Source organism: Rhinatrema bivittatum, chromosome 1 (assembly GCF_901001135.1).
Source record: "Rhinatrema bivittatum chromosome 1, aRhiBiv1.1, whole genome shotgun sequence".
Classification (NCBI taxonomy): Eukaryota; Metazoa; Chordata; class Amphibia; order Gymnophiona; family Rhinatrematidae; genus Rhinatrema; species Rhinatrema bivittatum.
In genome coordinates this window covers 617,237,606-617,261,407 of record NC_042615.1, presented here as the reverse complement: position 1 = coordinate 617,261,407, position 23,802 = coordinate 617,237,606, and the positions used below count along the sequence as shown (strand labels likewise).

General features: G+C 42.6%; 1 protein-coding gene across 8 annotated transcripts in view; it reads right to left on the bottom strand.

Moving 5' to 3' along the window:
• The window catches only part of PGGT1B (protein geranylgeranyltransferase type I subunit beta), a 193,505-nt gene that overhangs the window by 118,073 nt on the left and 51,630 nt on the right, over positions 1 to 23,802 (bottom strand). For 7 of the 8 annotated variants that reach the window (XM_029571436.1, XM_029571386.1, XM_029571411.1 and 4 more), the window contains one exon: positions 9,706 to 9,769. The exons of the other annotated variant lie outside the window; for it this stretch is intronic. In XM_029571436.1, the coding sequence (XP_029427296.1) occupies positions 9,706 to 9,769 (64 nt within the window). The remainder of the gene's footprint in view (positions 1 to 9,705; positions 9,770 to 23,802) is intronic. 8 annotated transcript variants of the gene reach the window in all.

The following is a 23,802-nucleotide window of genomic DNA, read 5'->3' as shown; positions in this document are numbered from 1 at the left end:
GGAAGGCAGATGGTGCATGGTGAAGTATACCAGATAGGAGGAGCCGGAATGGGTGCCGTGATCATCAAACCCTTGGACTGAGAAGCCGGGCCTTGCATGAGTTTCATTGGATCCTATAGCTGATTCTGCTGCTGCTTTAACTGGAGTGCCAGTCCAGAGGCAGTGGAGGCTTGAGACAAGACCGCCAAGCTCATTGCCTCAGCAAACTGTGAAGGGCAGTGGGTGAGTAAGCCCTTTGTGCTGTGGCATAGTTAACACATCCTTAAGGGTGAACCCAAGAGGCCTAAGACAGCAGCTAGTGGATGCACCCTGTAGCAGGACAGTCTGGAGTTTCACCTTTAACAGCCTCCTCCCCTGCAGGCTGAGCCCTTGAGTTCTGGCAGCAGGCAGGACTTAGGTGGGTCCATAAGATGAAGGTAGCTAAAGTCCAAAGGCACACCAGGGTAAGAGCAAGTAGAAGACTAATGGAGTCATGAACAGGCTAAGGTCAGGGCACACAGCTAGTAATTGTGGTCAGGTTCACGCAAGAGGTCAGATCCAGGTCTAAGCAAGAGGTCAAGATCTGAAGAATCAGGCCAAAGGTGGATGTAGGCATACAGAAGACAGGATGGGCAAGGCAGGATGAGGCAAGGCTAGACAACAAGGCACAGGAACACAAGAAACAGGAACACTGGCAATATGCATTACAAAGCCGGAGACCCGTTGCTGAGGCATTTAAGGGACTTCTGGATTGGGCTTAAGTACTGGCTGTCGCGGACATCATCAGGGGTGCCAGGTCAAGATTCCCACCATAGCCCCTTTAAAAATGGATACGCGCTGTGCATGCACACTTACAGAAAAGGCCAGAAGAGGAAGAACAATGGTGGGGCCTGGACACTGTATAAGCACAGAGCAGGTAAAGAAGCATGGTGTCCCTGCCACATGTGGCTTCCAGCAGCACTAGGGGTGAAGCAGCTCGCAGGGCTCTCCCATGAGCCACTCATAAGAGAAACTGAGAGCAGTTAGGAGAAATATTACATTTTATGTGGAACTGAGCTGGTAAATGCACAGTTCTAGAGATAATCCACCCCCTTCTCCTGCAGGATGAGGTGGTGAGATCATGGGACCTATGAGCTCACACAGACTCAGTGTGCCGCACACACTAGAATGGTGCTCCCAGTACTCCTCAGCAGTGCCCATATACCTCACAACCTCAAGAACTTGAAATTTGTGAAAAGTATTCTTGAGTATTAATAGTATCACATCAAAGTATGAAGTAAAACACAACCTACTTAATCACTAGGGAGATGAATGGAAATAGTACCTTGCCTCAAATTCATCCATGTCCACCAACTTGCCAGCTTTTCAGTACTGCAGTATATATGGAAGCAATACCTATGGGCCTTTGAACTACCAATGAAAATCGCTGTAGTGAGCAAATCCTAAAGTTGTTACATCTTGCTTCTCTCTTTGCATTGATTTTTCCTCTGTATAACACACACACTCACAAGTGAGAACATCTATTTTGACTCTGCCAGTGGGTAAATGTTCAATATCTATCATGTTGGCTTGCTCCCATTAAACCAGGGGTGGGCAATTCCAGTCCTCGAGGGCCACAAACCTGTCAAGGTTTTAGGATATCCTAATGAATATGCATGTCATAGATTTGCATACAACTGAGGCAGAGTGAATGCAAATCTCTCTCATGCATATTCATTAGGGATATCCTGAAAACCAGACTGGTTTGTGGCCCTCGAGGACCGGAACTGCCCACCCCTGCATTAAACTATGCCTCTTTCTATGTTCATTAATTTTGTTCTTTATGCTAGTTTCTACCATTTTGCCTGGCACAGACATCAGACTCACTGGTCTGTAAGTTTCCTGGGCCTTCCTAGATCCATTTTTAAAAATTGCCATTACATTGGCAACCCTCCAGTCTTCAGGTACCATAGACAATTTTAATGATAGCTTACAAATTATCAATAGCATGTCCACCATTTCATTTTTTCTTTCAGCACTCTGGTCCAGGTGATTTTCTACTCTTTAGTTTGTCAATTGGTCCTATTACATCTTCCAGGTACACAGATGTTTCAGCTCCACTGAATTGTCACTTTTGAATATCATTTCTGGCAAAGGTATCTAACATCTTCCTCAGTGAAGAGTGAAGCAAAGAATTTCAGTTATCCGTAAGTGCCTCTTTCACCCTTTGATCATCTAATGAACCAACTGGTTTTCACTTCGAACGTAACTGAAAACGTTTTTATGAGTTTTTGCTTCCACAGCAAGTTTTTTTTTTCAAATTCTCTTTGTGTTCCTTATCAATGCTTGTTATTTAACTTCCCAGTGCTTATACTATTTATTTAATTCATTCAGATCCCTTTTCCATTTCTTGAAAGATGTTTTTAGCTATTATAGCCTCTCGCACTTCACCTTTCAAAAATGCCAATAGTCTTTTAGCCTTCCTTCTGCCTTTTATAATGCATGGAATACATCTGGTCTGGGCTTCCAAGATGGTATTTTTAAACGTCCAAGCCCAATGTAAACTCAACCTTTGCAGCTGCTCAGTTCAATTTTTTTCCTATCCATTTCCCTCTATTATAGTAACCCTTTTGAAAGTTAAATGCTGTCACCGTAGATTTCTTTAGCATCCTCCCTCCAGTTATTAAGTCAAATTTGATCATGTTGTGATCACTATTGTCAAGTGGCTCCAAACACAGTTATCTCTCACACCAAATCCTGTGTTCTGTTAAGGACTAGGTCTAAAGTAGATTCCCCTCTTGTTTGTTATTTTACCAGCTGCTCCATGAAGCAGTCATGTATTTCACCTAGGAACTTTACCTCTCTAGAATGTTCTGATGTATTATTCATCTAGTCAATACTGGGGGAATTTATATCACGCATTATTACTGTGCTGCTGATTTTGTCCCTAATTTCTTTTAACATTTCATTGTCTGTTTATTCTGGCCCTTTGCACCTGGAATTTCTATCCATAAGGATTCAATAATACATTTTTCCTGCAGAACTTTCATCCTGTTTGATTTGATTCTGTCTCTTTAATATACATTACCACCCCTCCATCCTATCATTTCCATATAATTTGTACCCTGGTGTCACAGTGTCCTACTGGTTATCCTCCTTCCACCAGGTCTCTGAGATACCAAATATGTCTACCTCTTCATTCAGTGCTATACACTCTAATGCTCCCATCTTATTCTTTTAGACTTCTAGCATTTTTATACAGACATTTCAAACTATGTTTTTTGTTCGTATTAACAACCTGCTCATCAGTTGACAGGGGTAATATAGAATCTGTCTGCTCTTTACTTCAAGGTACCTGGGCCACTTTAGCATTCACTGCAACCTCTCTACTGGTATGCCCTAACTTCCCTGTTCTGTATCTTTAGAAGATGCATCATTCTGAACCATGCACTTCTGAATGACTGTTGGTATTCCACCAATATCTAGTTTAAAAGTTGTGCTGTCTTCTTTTTAAAGATTAGTGTCAGCAGCCTGGTTCCAGTCTGGTTAAAGTGAAACCCATCCTTTTGGGAAAAGCCACTCATTCCCCAAAATGATACCCAGCTCCTAAAAAAATCTAAAAACCTTCTTCCCTGCACCATAGTCTCATTCATGCATTGAGATTCTGGTGCTCTGCCTGCTCCTGGGTCCTGCACATGGAATGGGGAGAATTTCTGAGAATGCTACTATTGAGGCTCTGGATTTCAGCCTTCTACATAAAATCCTAAATTTGGCTTCCAGAAAATTTCTCCCGCACTTTCCTATGTCATTGGTATGTGCATGTACCAAGACAACCGGCTCCTCCCCAGCTCTATCTAAAATCCTATGTGATGCATGAGGTCGCCACTTTTACACCAGGCAGGCAAGTTACCAATCAATCCTCATGTCTACTAGCCATCCATAATAATCAAATCACCAGCTACAACGGCTGTCCTAACCTTTCCCTCCTAGGCACATGCTCCTGGACACATATCCTCGTGCGAGAGGATACTACATCAATTTGAGGACAGATTCTAGCTACAGGATTACTTCCTGCCTCAGCAAGATGATACTCTCCTTCCAGGTGACCTTTCTCCTCCAAGGCAGTACCAGGGCCGCCAGATTGGAGGTGGGTCTGCTCTACTATGTCCCTGAAGATCGCCTCTATATATCTATCTGTCTCCCTTAGTTTCTCCAAGTCTGCCACTCTAGTCTCAAGAGATCGGAATTGTTCTCTGAAGGCTAGGAGCTCTTTACATCTAGAGCACACATACAACCTCTCGCCAACTGGGATATAATCATATATGTGGCACTCAGTACAAAAGACTGGATAGTAGTCCAGTAGTCTTAATTTTATTGATTTATCGAATTAAAATTTCTAAGGGAGTAGAGATGTAAAGCTAATCTAAAGTATGTTTAGTCTTGATTTATTTTATATTTATCTGTCAGCGAGCCTCAAAACACTACAATTAATCTTATAACTACTTACTTGCCCAGCTTATTAACTCTTATTTTGAATTGAATTCCCTCTGTATCAAATCAATAGTAAATTTATAGTAAGGAGTTCTAAGGCATTCTGGTCCTTCTCTGCTGCAAAGAGAGCAGGGCCTCTGGAAGCTGGGGCTGTGAAGACTGAAACCTGGATAGCTCACCATGACCTCTGGAGTCTTCTCCTGGGAGCTGCTGAGTAAGATATGCAAATGAGACATCTGGTTCTCTTCTGCTACAAGGAGTGTGGGGCCTCTGGAAGCCAAGGCTGTCAAAACTGGATAGCTCACAGCGACTTCTGGAGTCCTCTCCCGGGGACTGTTGGGTAAGATATGCTGATAAGCCTTCCAGTATTCTTCTGCTGCAAGGTGTGTGGGGCCTTGGGGGTGGGGAATGCAATCAAACCCTCCTCCAAAAACTTAATAACCATCCAATTTTAAACAGGAACTAAATTTCCCCTTATGAAAATGGCTTTTTCGGGGGTCAATGCCTATTTTTCCACTGGAAAAGGCAGCACTCATCTCCTAGAACTAGTTTTGACCTACCCCAATGACAAGAAGCTCATATACAGTATTTATACTAGTACTCTTAGCCTAAACCTACTTTTCCTTTCTTTCCTTTATTCCCCCTTTCCTAATTCATTCAGCACTTTCTACATGCATCCACATTCATTTTGTGTCATAGCTAATATATATCAAACACACAGCATATATTAAGGCACAGAATTATTCATAGAACTGTATGGATAACATAAGATACATATTACAATAAATCATCTATATATAAAAAAAAAGCATGACACTCCCACAATGACAACTCATACCACTGGATATAATGTCACTTTTTGGTCACATAGGGCACTACATTCATAGGTCACTCATTTCCTCTTTACATAATACCTGATAATGAATGCAGTGGTAGTCAAATTTCCTGGGTCTTACCATATCACCCTTCTATTAGGGAAAATCTCCCTGTGTGAGATTAGGATCTTTAAGATAGTTTCTTGGGTAGCTATGGAAGTCAATAAGCCCTTGGGTAGCTATGGAAGTCAATAAGCCCTTGGGTGTGCAGTTGCGAAAGAAGTATGAAGTGATGTTTATAAGTGATACTGTTGTGTGTGCATGATAATGGATACCCCCCTTTTGTTATAACTTAACTCTGTGTTTCTGAAAAGCATTACAAAAATGTACTAAAATCCATTTTCACTCTTTGGAACACACTAAAAACCTTCTGTCTCCATTAACTGCCAAAGTGTATATAATGTTTGCGATGTGCTATATATTACCCAACATACTAGTTCAATCTGATTTGCTCTAGCCAGAGAAATAGCCCATGGAAGTAAAAGGTATGGGATCTGCAGGAAGCTGAAAAGATGATGAATCTTCAGGATCAGAGAAGCAAGATTTTAAGTAAATAGTTCAGCTGAGTCAAAGTAAGCAGGTGTGAAGTTGAGTACCGTAGCTGTGCAATTTATATGCTTCTCCTGTGGTATTGTGTGTTTCAGGCCGAGAATGACTTCCATAAGACAGTTAAGCAACCTTTTCCCCATTCATCTACCCTTCCCATACTACATTAATTTATGGGGATAATTTTCAAAAGAAGTGTTTGTTGGTTAAAAATGGTCCAACTAAAAATTGTCCACCTTAAATGCAACTAGAACAATGTGCAGGTTACACAAGTGATTCTGGTAAAGAAGTCTCCAACAAAAGCTGGGAGGAATACACAGGCATCTACCACCCAGAAGGGGCATGGTCCATGCTGGTGAAAATCTGCATAAGGTGTCCTCTGGGGGAGGCTATGGTTGTGTCATTGATTGCGCCGGTTGCATGTGGACGAAGGTGTGAAGACCTTTAAAGAATTCTACCCAGGAAAAGGATCCTGGGTCTAGATTGAAAGCTGCTGCATCCCCAGGAAGCCCCGTTTGAGGGAGGCTCGCGCTGGGGGTGGAGAGGTCCAGTGTACTATCGGTGGATCCGGATTCCTGTACTGGCTGGGGAGGGCCTTGACCTGGGTCTCCCAGAGCCTCCTCGCACTGTCGGCACAGGGCCGTGGCCTCTTCAAGCTGCGCAGCTCTTATGTGGCAGGTTGGGCAGAGGGCTTGTGCTTTGACCTTCTTGGCTGGCGGTGCCATGGTTTGTGCACGTAGAGAGCCCGGTATAATGCGCGCGTTGGGAGGCTTAGTTGTGCGCTACAGGTGCGCTGAAGATGTGCACATAGGCAGAGATACTCGCTCACAAGATGCGCGTGCCGCTGTGCGCACAGATTTAACTTATGCGCCCGGCCCCCTCGTGCGAGTCGCTGTGCGCAAGGCACTTATGCGCACACCGATGTGCGCAAAAGTAGGTTGTGCATCCGGCTCGTCTCTGTGCGCACGGCTCGGTTAGGCAGACAGGCCGGCGATCGGAGAGAAATGGCGTCAGCGACCATGCTAGCAATATGGTGACCATCTCGGAGGGTCTCCACGTGGAGGACCCTCATATCAGATGGGGGTCTAGCCCGGATGGGGCTGATCAACCCGATAGCACAGACACTGACTGACTATCTGTGTGGCTTTTTGAGCCTCGGAGACCGGAGACTTTTAGAAAGTTTTCTACCTTACCTTGTCTCGGCGTTTCCCGGGTTTCGTTCGGGCGATCTCCGGTTGCAGGGGGAGAGGGAAAAGTACCTTCACCGCCGCACTCTGTGTTGCACCCACTGCCTCTCAGACTCTCCTGTTGCCAGGGCTAAGTCCACGCCGGGAACCAGCTGCCGGATTGAGGCCTATCTCTAAGGGATCTCAGAAATCACCTCAGGAATTCTCGACTGGGAGAGGGATCCGTAGGTATCACCGCAGGAGAGCGGGGCACATCTAGAGATGTAAGGTTTCTTCTTGTTTGGGATTTTCTTTTGTTTGAATACTCTAACACTGTGCAAGCGTGTATAGAGTCCCGAACTGATATGGAGACTGAGAAATACTGAAGAGCAGAGCTTCCTGCAGGGGTATATGTACTGGTGGTGACGTCAGATTGAAATCTGACTCCGTTTCCAACTGCTATCAGGAGCACACTATACCCATTGGTCCTGAGTCCATCTGCTACACGCTAGGAAATGTTATGATTTTTTCAGATCTTGCCTGTGTAACACAGGAAAGAAGGAAGAGGTTCATGGCCCTGAGACATGAGACAAGAGCTTTAGGGGCCTCTTTTGCCCTTAGATATCCCTATAAATGGGTAGTCAACTATAAATAGGGAGTGTTATGTGTTCTTTCTTCCTGAACAGCTACGAGTCTTCATTGACTAAGAAGTTAACATCTTCTACCCTTGGTTGAATTCTGTGGAAAGTCATAGTTTGGCAGGTTTTGTTAGTCATGCTATGCTTGTTTTCTATGTTGCTTCTGGAATTTCTCTTGTATTTTCTTCTCCCAAGCTGTACTGTGGACAAATGTGTGAGATACATTTTTGTTTTGTATTAATGCATACTATATAGATTTGTTTACTTTATGTATTCCTATACTTCTGGCAAAGTATTGCGCATCGTTTATGTTAAAATTCAATAAAGTTAAAAAAAAAAAAGAAAAGAAAAGAAAAGAAAATCTGCCTCAAATATGTGCATTAAAAGTGCCCGTGTAGTTTATAACTATGCAGACTTTGAAAATTCCCACAACAGTGCTCTTTAGAATTGTAAGGGCATCCTAACCTTGGAGAAGCAGTGTGAAGACCAAAGTTTCAAAGTAGTGGGCAGCATGCATGTATCTAAAGGGACTATTTATTTTGATATATAGTGCTGTTGCTGAGACAATATGAAAATGAGGTGAGGATTTTTTTTTTACTTTAATTTAATTCACAATACAAGAGCTGATTTTGGGATGCGCAACCTGTGTGGCACCACTGCCTCCTTCTTCCCACACCCTATCATATAGTGTCTGCAAACAAGAAGAACTCACGAATGGTGATGAAAACACAGAAAAGAGAAGGAGAAGACGAAAGCCCCCGAATCCAAGATGGCAGCCTTTCACTCCAATCTACCCGACGCCACCGGAGATGATTCCCTGGAGGACAAAATTTCACAGGCTGTTATCACCACCCTCAATGCGCAGTTACATCAGATTTCAGAGCAAATTGAAGAAGTTCGAGCCTCCTTGGGAGACTTCGATACGAAGGTGGAACGGGTGGAGGTCGAGTTGCTCTCGTGAAAGATGACGTTGGAGCCCCTCGAGAGAAGGATCGATGATGTAGAGAAGGCTGCCTGGGTCCAGGATGAAAAAATTGACGAACTACAAAAACGATCCCAGAGAAACAATTTGAGATTTGTGGGGTTCCCAGAGATCACTATGGATGCTGATCTGGTACAAGTGTTGGAGGAGTGGCTGGTTTTTGTGATCCCTGCCCTGCAGGCCTCACCCCTGGGCTTTGCTGAACGGGCTCATAGGCTTGGAGCAAAATTAACAGCAGAGGACGCCTGAAGACCTCTGGTTGTGATTGCCCGGCTCCTGAATTATGCTCACAAAGTGACTATTCTTCAACACTATCGCAAATCACGAGAACTTCAATATGACAACAGAAATTTTAATTTTTCAAGATTTCTCAGCACGAATCTCTGGGTTGCGGAAGGAGTTTACTCCCTATATGCTATGATCTGGTAGCTAAGAAATTCCGTTTCTTCCTTCTATACCCGGCTAGACTGAAGATCTGGCACCAAGGCAATTCACAGATCTTTGACAACGTATTAGCGGCGAAAGATTTTCTGCAGAAGATTCAGGCAGATGAGAGTGACCAAACAGAATGAGATTGGGGAGTCTGTGGCTCTTCAGGATGTAACTTTAGAAACTGTAGCACAAGTGTTTTGAGTTACATTTTTTTATAAGTTGTGAGAATAATGTTGGTTTTAAGTAAGGGTGGTTGCATTGCATTAAGGTGGGGTGTATTTCAGTTATAAGCTTTTGTGAGATGGCTGAATATGCCAAACAGCTGGATGACTCCCAGTCTCGCTGGGAAGGGACTCTTTGAAAGTTTGAGGGTTGGGGGTCTCTTGAGATTTTGGCTAGTTTTATATCTGAATCTATGTATCTGCATATGGGAGAAGGGGTGGGGGGAAGAGGAGCTGATGCCAATTATCTTTTTGGTGGGGAACCATGTTTGTGAGATATTACTTGCTAGTTTCTGTCAGGACACTAGAATCAGTGCAGGGGAGAACCCATGTGATTAGTTATTGGGCTAGATGTCGCAGAGCACTGTTGTATACGAGACACACCACTTATACAACCTTAACACCTTTCCCAAGATGACTTGTAATATGGTTACATGGAATGTAGCTGGCCTTGGGACACCTGTAAAAAGAGAAAAAAAGTTTTGGCCCCATATTGAATATATTTATTTATTTATTTATTATTTATTTAACATTTTTATATACCGACGTTCTGGTAACAATGTTACCAATCACTTCGGTTTACATAGAACTTAGAAATGACTTAACACGAATGTCTTACAGATAACAGGGAAACTATGGAACTACAGACTAAAGTTATATTCCTTCAAGAAACTCATTTAAATCAAGCAGAAGCATCTAAGTTAAGGAAAAAAATTGGTCGCTCAAGTATTTTCTGCTGCAGGGACATCTAAAAGCTGTGGGGTAGCCATTCTTAACCACAAGGCGATAGCTTTACAGATGACTAAAATGGTGGCAGATCCAGGGGGGAGATACTTAATTCTCACAGGGAAGCTGATGGGAACAATGTTACATAAGAACATAAGAAATTGCCATGCTGGGTCAGACCAAGGGTCTATCAAGCCCAGCATCCTGTTTCCAACAGAGGCCAAACCAGGCCACAAGAACCTGGCAAGTACCCAAACACCAAGAAGATCCCATGCTCCTGATGCCAGTAATAGCAGAGGACATTCCCTAAGTTCAACTTGATTAATAATAGTTAATGGACTTCTCCTCCAAGAACTTATCCAAACCTTTTTTAAATCCAGCTACACTAACTGCAATAACCACATCCTCTGGCAACAAATTCCTTAATAACCTTAATATCTGCATACGCCCCCAACAGTTATGACCACTCCTTTTTTTCTAGCTGGCTCTCAGGTTTCAGAACTTGGACATTACCCCGTCATATTGTGGGGGGGGGGGGGGGGGTTTGATCTAAATTGTATTGTGGATCCTGCTTTAGACAGACAGCCTTCTGGGGAGGGGGGGGGGGGGGTCATCCCATAAGGGGCCCCGTTTCCTATGTAAACATCTACAATTGTTAGACCTATGGATATCATTTCATCCAGTAGAACGGGAGTTTGCTCACATGGCCTGAGCTCACCCAACTTGGTCTAGGATTGACTACTTACTGGTCTCGGAAGACCTATTCGCATCCATAAAAGATCTGCTTATTTCCAATCATAGCTCGGCTATGGCCAATATGGTGTTGGGGGATTCCCGGGGGAGGGGTCAATGGAGGATACCCTTTAGCCTGACTTTGGATCCAGAATTCAAGGGAAATGGAAAGAATATGTTGAATTTAATGGTCAACTCTCTACTCAACAGACATTGTTCTGGAAAACAGCGAAAGCGGTACTCCGGGGTAATATTAGATATGTTAGCCATAAGCGAAAACAAATGAATGCAGAGATTATCTACTTAGAAAAACCACTTAGGGACTTGAAACGTAAACTGACTAGTGGACCATCAGATCCCTATTTGGAAGAATATAAAGCCACTCAAATGGCGCTTAAACTACTTCACTGCAGAGCGGTAACTTCTTTACAGCATGTGAAATATCGCCTGTTCCATTATGGAAATAAACCTGGTTGTATGCTTGCCCAGCTTTTGAAAAGTCAGGAACCTTCCAAATTCATACGTGCTATAAAGAAGCAGCAAGGTGAACTCAGAACATCTTCTTCAGATATAGCGCAGGTATTCTCTAAATACTATCAAGATTTATACTCTGCTGAAAAGGCAGAACCGGACCTAGTGAGTAAATTTCTCGATCAAATGCATTATTATCAGCCATCTGAGGAGGTAATAAACCAAATTGAACCAGGACATAATGTTGGAAGTAGTAGTGGAGGCTATTAAATCCTTACTAACACTCAAAGCACCAGGCCCAGACGGGCTGGATGCTCTTTTTTTTTTTTTTTTTTTTACAAATCATTATTGCAAGAAATCCCTAACACTTTACATGCTGTCTATGAAGATATGCGTGCTAAGGGCTCTATGCCGGACACCATGAAGACAGCCACCATAGTGGTGTTACCTTACCCAGAAAGGGATGCACAGCTCCCTTCGTCTTACCGGCCCATATCTCTGCTTAATTTAGATATAAAGATTTATGCCAAGATCCTGGCAAACTGACTGAAAAGTCTAATGCCCCAGATGATATCAGCTGACCAAGTGGGCTTTGTATATAGCAGGCGATCCACTGTTAACATTCATAAGGTTCTGGCTGCCTTGGAAAACTGTAAATTTGGTTCTGTTCCAGACCCTCTCCTGGTGAATTGCGATGCTGAGAAGGCCTCTGACAGAGTGGCATGGCCTTTCCTGTGGCAGGTCCTTCATAAATTTGGGTTTGTAGGGAAAATCTATCAATATATAACTTTATTATACACTAATCCCGCAGCCAGGAGTTTGGTAAACTGACTTCTGTCTGATGAATTCCCTCTGTGTAGAGGGACCCGTCAAGGGTGCCCTCTATCGCCACTTTTATTTATTTTGACAGTGGAACCCCTTGTTCTCAAAATACATTCTGTTCCCAAGATCACAGGCATGTATGTGGGTCCATCTACCTTATAAATGGCCTGTGACCGACGGCCCGCAAATGCGCAGTAGAGCGCAGCTCTACTGCGCATGTGCGGGCAAGGACGTCGATCAGAAAAAAAAAATGGCGGTGGGGCCGCAGGAGCGGGAGGAGAAGCAGCGGCGCCGCGCGCGCGCGGTGCCGCTGCTTCTCCTCCCCAGATCTGCCGGCAGATCTCGGGGGGGGGGGGGGGGGGGTGTCACTCCCGCGCCCCCCGAGATCTGCCGGCAGGAGCGGGAGGAGAAGTAGCGGCACCGCGCGCGCGCGGTGCCGCTACTTCTCCTCCCCAGATCTGCCGGCAGATCTCGCGGGGGTCACTGCCGCGCGCGCGGGAGTGACACCCCCCCCTGAGATCTGCCGGCAGGAGCGGGAGGAGTCAATGGAGCCGGGTGAGGGTTGCGGGAAGTCGCGCTTACGGCGCCGGGAGTAAATGGAGGTGGGTGAAGGGAGGGACTGAGTGGGGAGGGAGGGAGAGGGGGACCTGAGTGGGAGGGAGTGAGTGAGGGAGAGGAGGGAGTGAGGGAGAGGGGGGACTGAGTGAGAGGAGAGGGAGGGTGGAGAGGAGTGGGTGGGGGAGGGGGGTGGTGAAGAGTGAGGGGAGAGAGAATGAGGGGGAGGTGAGAGACAGAGGGATGTAGCCCGTTTTAACGGGCTTTACGGCTTGTTACAATATAAAACACTCGTTTGCCGATGATTTATTACTTTTATCCAACGCCAGACAAGTTCTTTCTGCTGCATTGCAAATTTTCGCAGAATACCAAGCTGTAGTGGAGTTTAAATTAAACCTTGATAAGATGGAGGCATTAGATATTTCTGAAAAGCTTCAACAAAACTGGCCTCTTTTCCCTATAAAATGGGCTGGAAATACCATCAAGTATTTAGGGATCTTAATTCATAAATACCCGGGACAGCGATATCAAATTAATATTCCCCCGCTTATTGAATAATTGAGGCGGAAATTGGAGGGATGGCACTCTCTCCCGTTATCCCTACAGGGATGTGTGGCGGTAATAAAGATGATTCTTGCCCCAAAATTATTGTACCTTTTTCTCATGCTTCCTGAAGTGTTACGATCAAGAGATCAAATAATTTTTTTTTACAGACCATTAGAGGAGCTTTTTTATGGAAATTAAAAAAAGGCCCATTTAGCATATACCACCTTGACCGTCCCAAGAAAACAAGGGGGGCTTAACCTTCCCGACTTTAAACTTTATTCTTGGGCGGCCAATTTGCGATTTTTGGGAGACTGCTTATACAGAACGCAGTTTAATATCTGCTATATGTACACCTCTTGACCCTAAACTGGTTCCATATGCCCTCACCCCAGGAACTTCAGACATTTCACCTACATTCTGGATTAGTGTCATATTGTACATATTGTATATAGGCTATATGCCACTTCTATATACCCACATTTAATATTTAATTTTAATTTTATCCATATGTTACAATGTTCCTTATATTAATTGTTTAATCAACTGTTATCTTGTTACAATGTAAAAATAGGGCAGTTCCGGCTCTATTCAACCTGTTATCTGGAAACCGATGTGATATCTCGATCGAATGTCGGTATACAAAAGAAATAAATAAATAAATAAATAAATTAGTGACAACTATGCGTTGGGTATGGGATGGACTGCGTAAACTATTGCCGTTACCTATGCATGTATCCACACAATATCCCTTTAGGGGAAACCAGCTACTTTTTTTTCCATGGGATATCTTCTAGACATATCTTTTGTTTCCGCGAGCTGGATATTAAAGGATTTTATAGATTCGGCTTTGGGGAAATTCTCTCTCTTTTGCACACATCCAAGAGAAAGTGGGTTTTCAGCCAACCCATTTTCTGTTATATGGCCAACTCAAGGCTTGCTACCAGCAACTTACAAAGGGAGTGGAAGGGCCAATAGATAACCCCTCTTAGAATTTTTTTACTTAAGATTTTTTTTGGCCAAACAGGGTTCTCTCTCTCATTTGTATACTTTTTATCAGAATGTTAAGTCATATACAATCTATGAAACCCTTCTTGTTAAGTGGCAGGCTGACATTCAGGAAGAACTGGATGAACAAATGCTTCAAGATTGTTATAAGTGAATACAAAAGATCACCAACAATATCAATCTCAGAGAAACTCAAGCGAGGATTTTCCATATAGTTGTATACTTCCTGATACGGGCCCACAAGATGGGCCTTATAACCTCCAGTGAGTGCTTGAAGTGTGGCTGTCAGCAGGCTTCCCTAATACATTGCTTGTGGTCTTGTGAGCATTCTCAGGGTTTTTGGGAGTCTGTTTGCAATCAGGTTTCCAGTCTCTTTAACATGAACATTCAGTTGTCTTGCTCATTCTGCATATTAAACAATGACAGTGGGGATGTATGTATAAATATCATCTTTTTTTCTCTAAGGTATGTTTGATTGCCAAAAAATATATTTTACTAAACTGGTTAAAACCTATTTCTCCCACTGGAGCCACGTAAAGAGCATTGATGACAGAACTTTATCAGCTGGTGTATGGCTTTTTTCAGGGACACTTGGTATGTGTTTTATAAGTCTTTGCCGACTTCTGTGCAAACACTATTTCCCTTGGAGAGCTGATCACGACTGTGGGCCTGGGTTTTTGATGAATTTTTTCTTCCTCCTCTCTATTTTCTTCTCTTTTTTAGGACTTAAATGTCTGGTTACCCTACATTATACTGAATAGTGTATGACCTAATCAGCATCAGGGGGCAGGGGAGTGGATATGGGGGAAAATTTATTTATTTATTTATTTATTATTTTTATATACCGACATTCTTACATCCGATGTAAATCATACCGGTTTACATTAAACAGAATAGCAATTTATAATAATTTATAATAATTTAAAAATGGGAAGGAATGCTGTCCTGTGTTGTGCCTTATCACCTGATTCTTGTATCTATGTGTTTGTAGTGCAGTATTCCTCAATAAAGAGTTATTGAAAAAAAATAAATAAAATAAATAAGCTTTCTCCCCAGGGTTTCCTATGGAGTAGCTTTGCATAAAGACTTGATTATATTTAAATGTATTGGCAACAGTGTGGTGGCTGGAGGGGATATGTGCATCCTATTCTTAATGTGAGCTGACATGACAAGAGCATGATCATTATGTTTCTATTGTCTAACTCCAGATGTCAGTGATGTCACAAGAGCAACTATGTTTATCAAGAATTTGATAACAATGGTCACATTATAATAATTTGGATAAGAAAAGGGATGGGGTTATACTTTTCCAAGATAAGTATAGATTTCTGGCTGTAGCTGGGTATTTTTCTTTTAATAAAAGGACAATTTTGTATTCTTCAAACTCTGCTAATAATTTCTGCATATATATTTTTCAATGTGCCAAATCTGGGTAACAAGAACAGTAGGAAATGCCAATTTACTTACTGAAAACTGCTTTTCCCGTAGACACCAGGATGAATTAGCCATGGAGAGGGGGGGGGGGGGGGGGGGAAACGACATCATCCAGTGTCACTAAAACGGACCTCTCTTTTTCTCTTAGCTCAAATAAGTATGTGCAGGAATTCCTGCACTGGTGTTGCCTCATAAGCACCCTCAGTCGATTTTAGAGCTAAATCTAGCTAGGGAGTCAATTCTTCAGGGAAGCAGGCAAGTATTAGCATGGCTAAATCATCCTGCTGTCTACAGAGAACACCATCTAAGGTAAGCAAACTTGCTTTCTTTGTAAAATGGGTCTGCATTAGTCATGATATGTTGGGACTCCCAAGCTGAGGGTTACAGCAAAGATTTACTAAATAAGCAATCCAGACTCCACCATGGAGAGTCGCCTGCTTGTCTGAATCTATTGTCACTCTTAGATGCAAAGGTGCGTACAGTCAACCATATTGCATCTTTACAGATGTCTTCGAGAAGTACAGCTTACAGCCATGGCTCTACTTTTATAAGCCTTTGATAGTGTAACTTGTAGGCCCTGCTAGAGCATAGCAGTCAATGATACAGTTGGCTAACCAGCTGGACAATGCACATTTGGCCACTGCTATGCCCAGTCTATTAGGATTGTAATACAAATAGTTGCAAAGTCTGACGACATGACCAATTTCTTCTTTTGTAATAAGCTAAGGCCCTTTTCAGTATTAGGTATGAAAAGCTCTCATCTTCATGTGTATGTGGCCTCAAGAAGAGCTCAGAAAACAGGATTGCTTAATATATAAAGCTGATACTACTTTCGGAGAAACCTGTGGAGCACCACTCTATTCTGAAAGAACTGAATATAAGGAGCCTCAAATTTCAGTGACTTCTGGCTGACATGACTGCTGCAAGGAAAATTAATTTCCAAGTTAGAAACTTGAGTTAACCTGAATCCAATGGTTCAAATGGCAGCTTCATCAATTGTGCCAGAGACACATTTAGGTCCCAAGGAACAGGTGGTTTTACAACTAAAGGTTTAGTATGCCATAAGCCTTTTATGAACTTGGAAACTAATGAATGGAAATTGGCTTACTCTTGAAATGAGCATGGTAAGCTGCTATGGTACTGAGATGTATTCTTATTAATGAAGCACTAAAGTCCTGAAGCAGAAATAGAAAATAGCTCAGTAACTGTTTGGGGTCGCATGCAAATGGTTTTCAGGTATTGTGTTGGCATCATGTGCAGAACCTTTTCCATTTAAAACTGTAGACTCTTCTAGTTGATGGTTTTCTGACAAACAACCTTATGTCCCCAGGACAATTCAGCGATCACTGAGCATTCAACAACCCAGCTGTCGAGCTGAGGGAGGGAAGATTTGGATGAAATAGACGTCCCTCTTCTTGACTTAAGATGAATCTGACCCGAGAGATATCTGAGAGCTACATGGGCCAAACTTGTCCAGGCCCTGCTAAAGCTATGAAGATCAGAACGAAGCAGTCTTTGAGCACTTTTTGCACCATTCTGGCTGAGTGGAATTGTTTGAAACATCTACATGAGATCTGCATTCCAATTGAGCATATAAAACATCTTGAGCACATCTAAGTTTGCTGAAAAAAAATGGAGTAAAACTTTTCCAGTTTTCTGTTTTGCTCTGATGCAAATAAACTGGAAGGTGCCCATAGACTAAATAGTCTGTCGGCTGTTGACTGCTGCAAAGCCCATTTGTTTGGTCGAAAAGACTCTGCTGGGGAGATCCACTAACATATTGAAGACCCCTGGAAGACAGGCTGCTTGCAAGACAGCTTGATGTTTGCATGCCCATTCCTATACCTTCATTGCTTCTTGGAAGAGGGTCCATGATAATGCACCTTCCTGCTTGTTTACACAGAACACGGCTGCTTGGTTGTCAGTTAGAATGAAAATGATCTTCCATTGGAAGGGGTTTGTCAATGATAGAGCATATCTGATTGCTTTCAATTCTAAAAGGTTGACCTGAAATTGTCTTCCTATGAATGACCAAGTTCCATGAGTCAGAAAGTGCCAAATGTGAGCCGCCCCCCCCCCCCCCCCAACCTTTTGTAGAGCCACCCATTGCCAGTGTTACTTGGTAAGGAAGTAGAAATTGTGGTAATTCCTCCTGAAGGATTTAGGGGTCTAGACACCAGCACAATTCAGATCTAAGAGCATTTGCTCAATCTGACATAAGGAAAGCTATTTTGCATGGAATCTATCCTTGTCCAATGAATTTGATTTTCTGGGAGGGAATTAGAGTTGATTTCTTGAAATTCACCCAGAGCTCCAATGATTGTAGGAGATGAAATGATTTTTGCAGGGAGGTTAGTACACCATCCTGGGAATTTGCTGTCACAAGCCACTCGTCCAGGGAAGGAAAGACTCAGTTGCCCTGTCATCACAGATGCACTGTTACTACAGCCAGGTATTTGGTGAAGACCCTTCATGCTGCTGAAAGGGAGCACTCTACAATGAAGTGGGAGCAGACCACCATAAAGTGCAGGCAATGTCAGTGGGAGGGATGGATAGGAATATGAGCATAAGCATCCTTTAGATCCAGAGCGCACACCCACTCCCCCCCCCACCCCTTTTGGATGAAGGAGAGAATAGTGTGGAAGAAATTCAATTTGACGTTCTCGGAGTACATGCTTGTTCAGGCTTTTTAGATCCAGGATTTCTTTGGCATAAAGTAGTGAGAGAAGAACCCCTGGCTATGGGGAGGAACCAATTCTATTGCCTGCTGTTGGAGGAGCAACTCCACCACCAGACAGCATTGCATCGAGTGAGATGAATCCAGATTTAAGACTGAGCGATGAGAAAGCATGGGAAGCCTGGCAAAATTCAAGCAGTATCCAGATTCCACACTCTTTAGAACCCAATGATCTTTGGGGATCTTGTGCTGCTCCTCCAGGTAGTGCTGGATTCTCACCACAGGAGAGGATAGTTGCTGGGTTTAAAAAGCGCTAAAAAACAAACAAAAAAACCCCAACTTTGTCCAGGTTTAGACTTGACTTGTGTTTTTGGTTGACAGCTTTCACACTACTGAGAGTCAGAAGTTGTTGCAGAAGTAGAGGCAGCAGCTGGCATCACTGCAACTGTTGAAAGGGGAGTCTCTAGAAATATGGTCTTTTACAAGTGTAATAACTGTGCCTTGTAGAAGACTGTTGCTCTGGTCCCATAGATAGGGAGCAGACCACCACATGCTGTCCATTTGAGTATCTAATTCACTGAGTTTTTCTCTAAAGAGATGATCATCCAAGCAGGGGATGTCCACTAATTTATTGTGGACATCATAGCATAGGCAACTGGATCTTAAAGTGCTGTGATGGAAATTTATTTTATTTATTTAAAATATTTTCTATACCGTTGTTAAGCAAGCTGACGTCACAACGGTTCACAATAAGGCACATAATTACATTTTTGCTTAAAATGCGTTATAATATATTAACTAAACAGGTGCCAACAAATACTGTAACAGTTTCATATTAAATATTACTTAGTGGCAGTGATAAGACATGTCTACTTCTAACTATATCAGCTATAAGATAAATTCACACTTAAATCCCGTCCTATGTTGTTGCAATTTAATAAGAATAAAATACACACACTTTGAGTAAGCTGGTGTGTGTGTGTGAGAGTGAGTATGAGTGTGAGTTCTGCTGACCGCATCCTACATTTCCCTGACAATTTTGACTAGGAACATGCTATGGTGTCAAATAAGAACATAAGAAAATGCCATACTGGGTTAGACCAAGGGTCCATCAGCCCAGCATCCTGTTTCCAACAGTGGCCAATCCAGGCCATAAGAACCTGGCAAGTACCCAAAAAACTAAGTCTATTCCATGTTACCATTGCTAATGGCAGTGGCTATTTTCTAAGTGAACTTAATAGCAGGTAATGGACTTCTCCAAGAACTTATTCAATCCTTTTTTAAACACCGCTATACTAACTGCACTAACCACATCCTCTGGCAACAAATTCCAGAGTTTAATTGTGCGTTGAGTAAAAAAGAACTTTCTCCGATTAGTTCTAAATGTGCCCAATGCTAACTTCATGGAGTGCCCCCTAGTCTTTCTACTATCTGAAAAAGTAAATAACCGATTCACATCTACCTGTTCTAGACTTCTCATAATTTTAAACATCTCTATCATATCCCCTCTCAGCCGACTCTTCTCCAAGCTGAAAAGTCTTAACCTCTTTAGTCTTTCCTCATAGGGGAGCTGTTCCATTCCCCTTATCATTTTGGTAGCCCTTCTCTGTACCTTCTCCGTCGCAATTATATCTTTTTTGAGATGCGGCGACCAGAATTGTACACAGTATTCAAGGTGCGGCCTCACCATGGAGTGATACAGAGGCATTATGACATTTTCCGTTTTATTCACCATTCCCTTTCTAATAATTCCCAACATTCTGTTTGCTTTTTTGACTGCCGCAGCACACTGAACCGACGATTTCAATGTGTTATCCACTATGACGCCTAGATCTCTTTCTTGGGTTGTAACACCTAATATGGAACCCAACATTGTGTAATTATAGCATGGGTTATTTTTCCCTATATGCATCACCTTGCACTTATCCACATTAAATTTCATCTGCCATTTGGATGCCCAATTTTCCAGTCTCACAAGGTCTTCTTGCAATTTATCACAATCTGCTTGTGATTTAACTACTCTGAACAATTTTGTGTCATCTGCAAATTTGATTATCTCACTCGTATTTCTTTCCAGATCATTTATAAAGTATCATTGAAAAGTAAGTATCATTGAAAAGTAAGGGTCCCAATACAGATCCCTGAGGCACTCCACTGTCCACTCTCTTCCACTGAGAAAATTGTCCATTTAATCCTACTCTCTGTTTCCTGTCTTTTAGCCAGTTTGCAATCCATGAAAGGACAACACCACCTATCCCATGACTTTTTACTTTTCCTAGAAGCCTCTCATGAGGAACTTTGTCAAACGCCTTCTGAAAATCCAAGTATACTACATCTACCGGTTCACCTGTATCCACGTGTTTATTAAGTCCTTCAAAAAAGTGAAGCAGATTTGTGAGGCAAGACTTGCCCTGGGTAAAGCCTTGCTGACTTTGTTCCATTAAACCATGTCTTTCTATATGTTCTGTGATTTTGATGTTTAGATCACTTTCCACTATTTTTCCTGGCACTGAAGTCAGGCTAACCGGTCTGTAGTTTCCCGGATCGCCCCTGGAGCCTTTTTTAACTATTGGGATTACATTTGCTATCCTCCAGTCTTCAGGTACAATGGATGATTTTAATGATAGGTTACAAATTTTTACTAATAGGTCTGAAATTTCATTTTTTTAGTTCCTTCAGAACTCTGGGGTGTATACCATCCGGTCCAGGGGATTTACTACTCTTCAGTTTGTCAATCAGGCCTACCACATCTTCTAGGTTAACCGTGATTTGATTCAGTTCATCTGAATCATTACCCATGAAAACCTTCTCCATTACGGGTACCTTGAATAAGATGGTATATACACTCTTCCACATCTATGAGTGGCTGAGGGTATGTGATTCCACTTTCACAGGGTAGAAGAAAAGACTTCAATTTCTGTATACAATTGTATAAGTATTGAACCATGCAAAATTGATGAGTGGAGATTTGTGCATTCAGCATGGAGATTTGGAACACTTTTACCACAATTGCCAGTAACCTATGATCTTTCCCCAGCAGAATATTCAAGTATGTCTGTTTCCTTTGCATTTTTATTTGTAAATTCTACCACGACCGACTGATGGGGTATTTGCATTAGTCCAAAGGCCAGGGACTTTTGCTCCATACAACCATATATTTGAGGTCTAGTTTCCTTGCAACTGAGGCATAAGGAAATAGTAATTGTCCCATATTCTTGTTCACAATTCTTTAGGATAGTATGGCTCAGGATTGCTGTTGACTCTGCCAGTACGTGCAGAATTTGGAACAGGCCAAAGACCTTAGTGTGAAGATCTTTGTCCTTACACACATTTACAACAAGCATTTTTCTCAACTTGACGAGAAACCTTGAGTAGGAAAGGTCTTCTAGTGGACACTAGCACTCTGGAGGCTCTGGGGGGAAATCAGAAGGGATTCCCATCAATCCCTCTTCAGAGCCTGGAAGTGAAGGAACACTAAGCCAGGACTCCAATGATGAAGGCAGCAACTGAGGAGGGAGTCCCTTGTTTGCCTTGGAGTGGTATACTCCTAGTGCATGTTCTCTGACTGGCTGGACTCCACTGCAAGCAAATGCTGTGGGCTAGAATCACTTCGTGGGGGCTCTGATGGAGTGTTTGTAGGGATCGGGAGTACAGGTAGTACTCAGCGTAAAATCTGATATCGTGGAAAGGAGAGTTTGGAAAGTAACCGCTTTATCTTTGCCTCCACAAAGATAAAGAAATCTTTCACCAACTCCGCTACTTGGTCGCAGGGTTAATGTGCCCTCTTGTCCTGGCATAGGTAGTGGAACATCATCTTCTCAAACTAGAATGGAATTCTGATCATCATCTGAGCTTTGTAAAATCTGGATTAGAAGCAGATTAGATGTGAGGTACCAAATGGGATCTAGGTCTACAAACAGATCTTGTTCCATTAAACTGATTGGTATAAGTGCCATAGTAATTGGTGGGGGTATGATAGCCCCTTCTACCCCTATTAATGTTCTCAACAGGCTAGCATACAGCTGTGTAGGAAGCTCTCCAGCTTGATGTCAATGATGGCACAGGTTTAATGGGCAACAGTGCTGAGGATTAATGTTCTGGGGCTCAATGCTTTGAAGACTTGTGTTGATGGTGCCAAGCCTTGTGCATCGATGACCCTGATGCACCCAAGACTCTGTGCTTCTGAGCCAGATGCACTGGTGGTTCTGCGGAGTGATGCTTTTTTCTTCAATGCTTGCCACTACTGCTTACTCAACCCCCAAGGACTCAGCCTGTTCTATTGAGGGGGGATATATTTTAAGAACTCCTGCTCAACTCCATTCTCATAGAGGCAGATGAGACTGCACCTCAGAAGAGGACCAACTGTGAGTTCTGAGACACTCAGTTACTCTTTTTCCAGTCCCTGGAGCTGTGTTTGTGGGGACATCTGTCCACAATCATAACAGATGGCCTGATCATGATCTGGTCCCAGGCAGTGGCAGCACAGGTCATGTTCATTGATAATGGGTATTCTCCTAACACAAATACAATTCTTGAAATCACTCACTGTGGCTTTTTTCTTACAAAACATTGTAAAGACATTTTGAAGTAGCAGCACTGAAAAGTGCTGTTTTGGGTGCTGCTGGGGTAGTGATGCAACTTTTAAGAAAAGTATCTTGAAATTTAAGCTTGCCTGATAATCTCCTATCCTTCAGTCCAGCCAGACCAGTCCAAATGCATGGGTTTTACTCCCCAGCCAACTGATGGAGACAGAGAACAAATGGCTCACTGACATTTATTTATTTTTATTTATTTAGGTTCTTTTTATACCGAAGTATAGCGGGAAGCCTTCACTCCGGTTTACAATTGAACAACTTCATACATGGAAACATTTTGTAACATAAAACATTAGTATTATAATTAACATCTCGGTTAAAGCAGAGTAATAAAGAACATCATTAAATAACATAATAAAGAAAGTATCTTATAATTGGGTTTTCTGATGTATAATGGGGATATTAGTTTAAGTGGAAGGAGAAGTCTGATTAGAGATGAGGAGCGGTGAGAATAGAAATTATAAGTGTAAGGGCTGGGTAAGTAAAGAGAGAGAGAAGGTTCAAGGTAAGCAAGGGGAGAAAATAAAGAGGGGAGGAAAGAGTAGGGAATAAATTTAAGCGGATTGGAAGTATAGACATCACCCCTTTATATGGTCCCATGCTGTACCCAGCCTGCCAGTATTCACTTTAACAAACTATGAACAATAAAAATGATTAATTTACCTCAAATAAAACTCAAGGGCTTCCAGAAACCAACACATAACTATTCCGAACAGAAGAGAGCCAAGGATGCACTCATCTGATCAGCAGCAAACCTGGACCAATTGAAACATCCCTTATTTCTGAGATGCTTCAGTAAGGAACACTGCTCAAAACAAGCCAGAATGAAGAACAATTTTGCAGTTTAAGAGGTTTCTGCACTTGTCTGGTTGAACTCAATGAAATCATCAGGTAAGCTTAAATTTCATCTTTGACTGGTCTGGCTGGAGC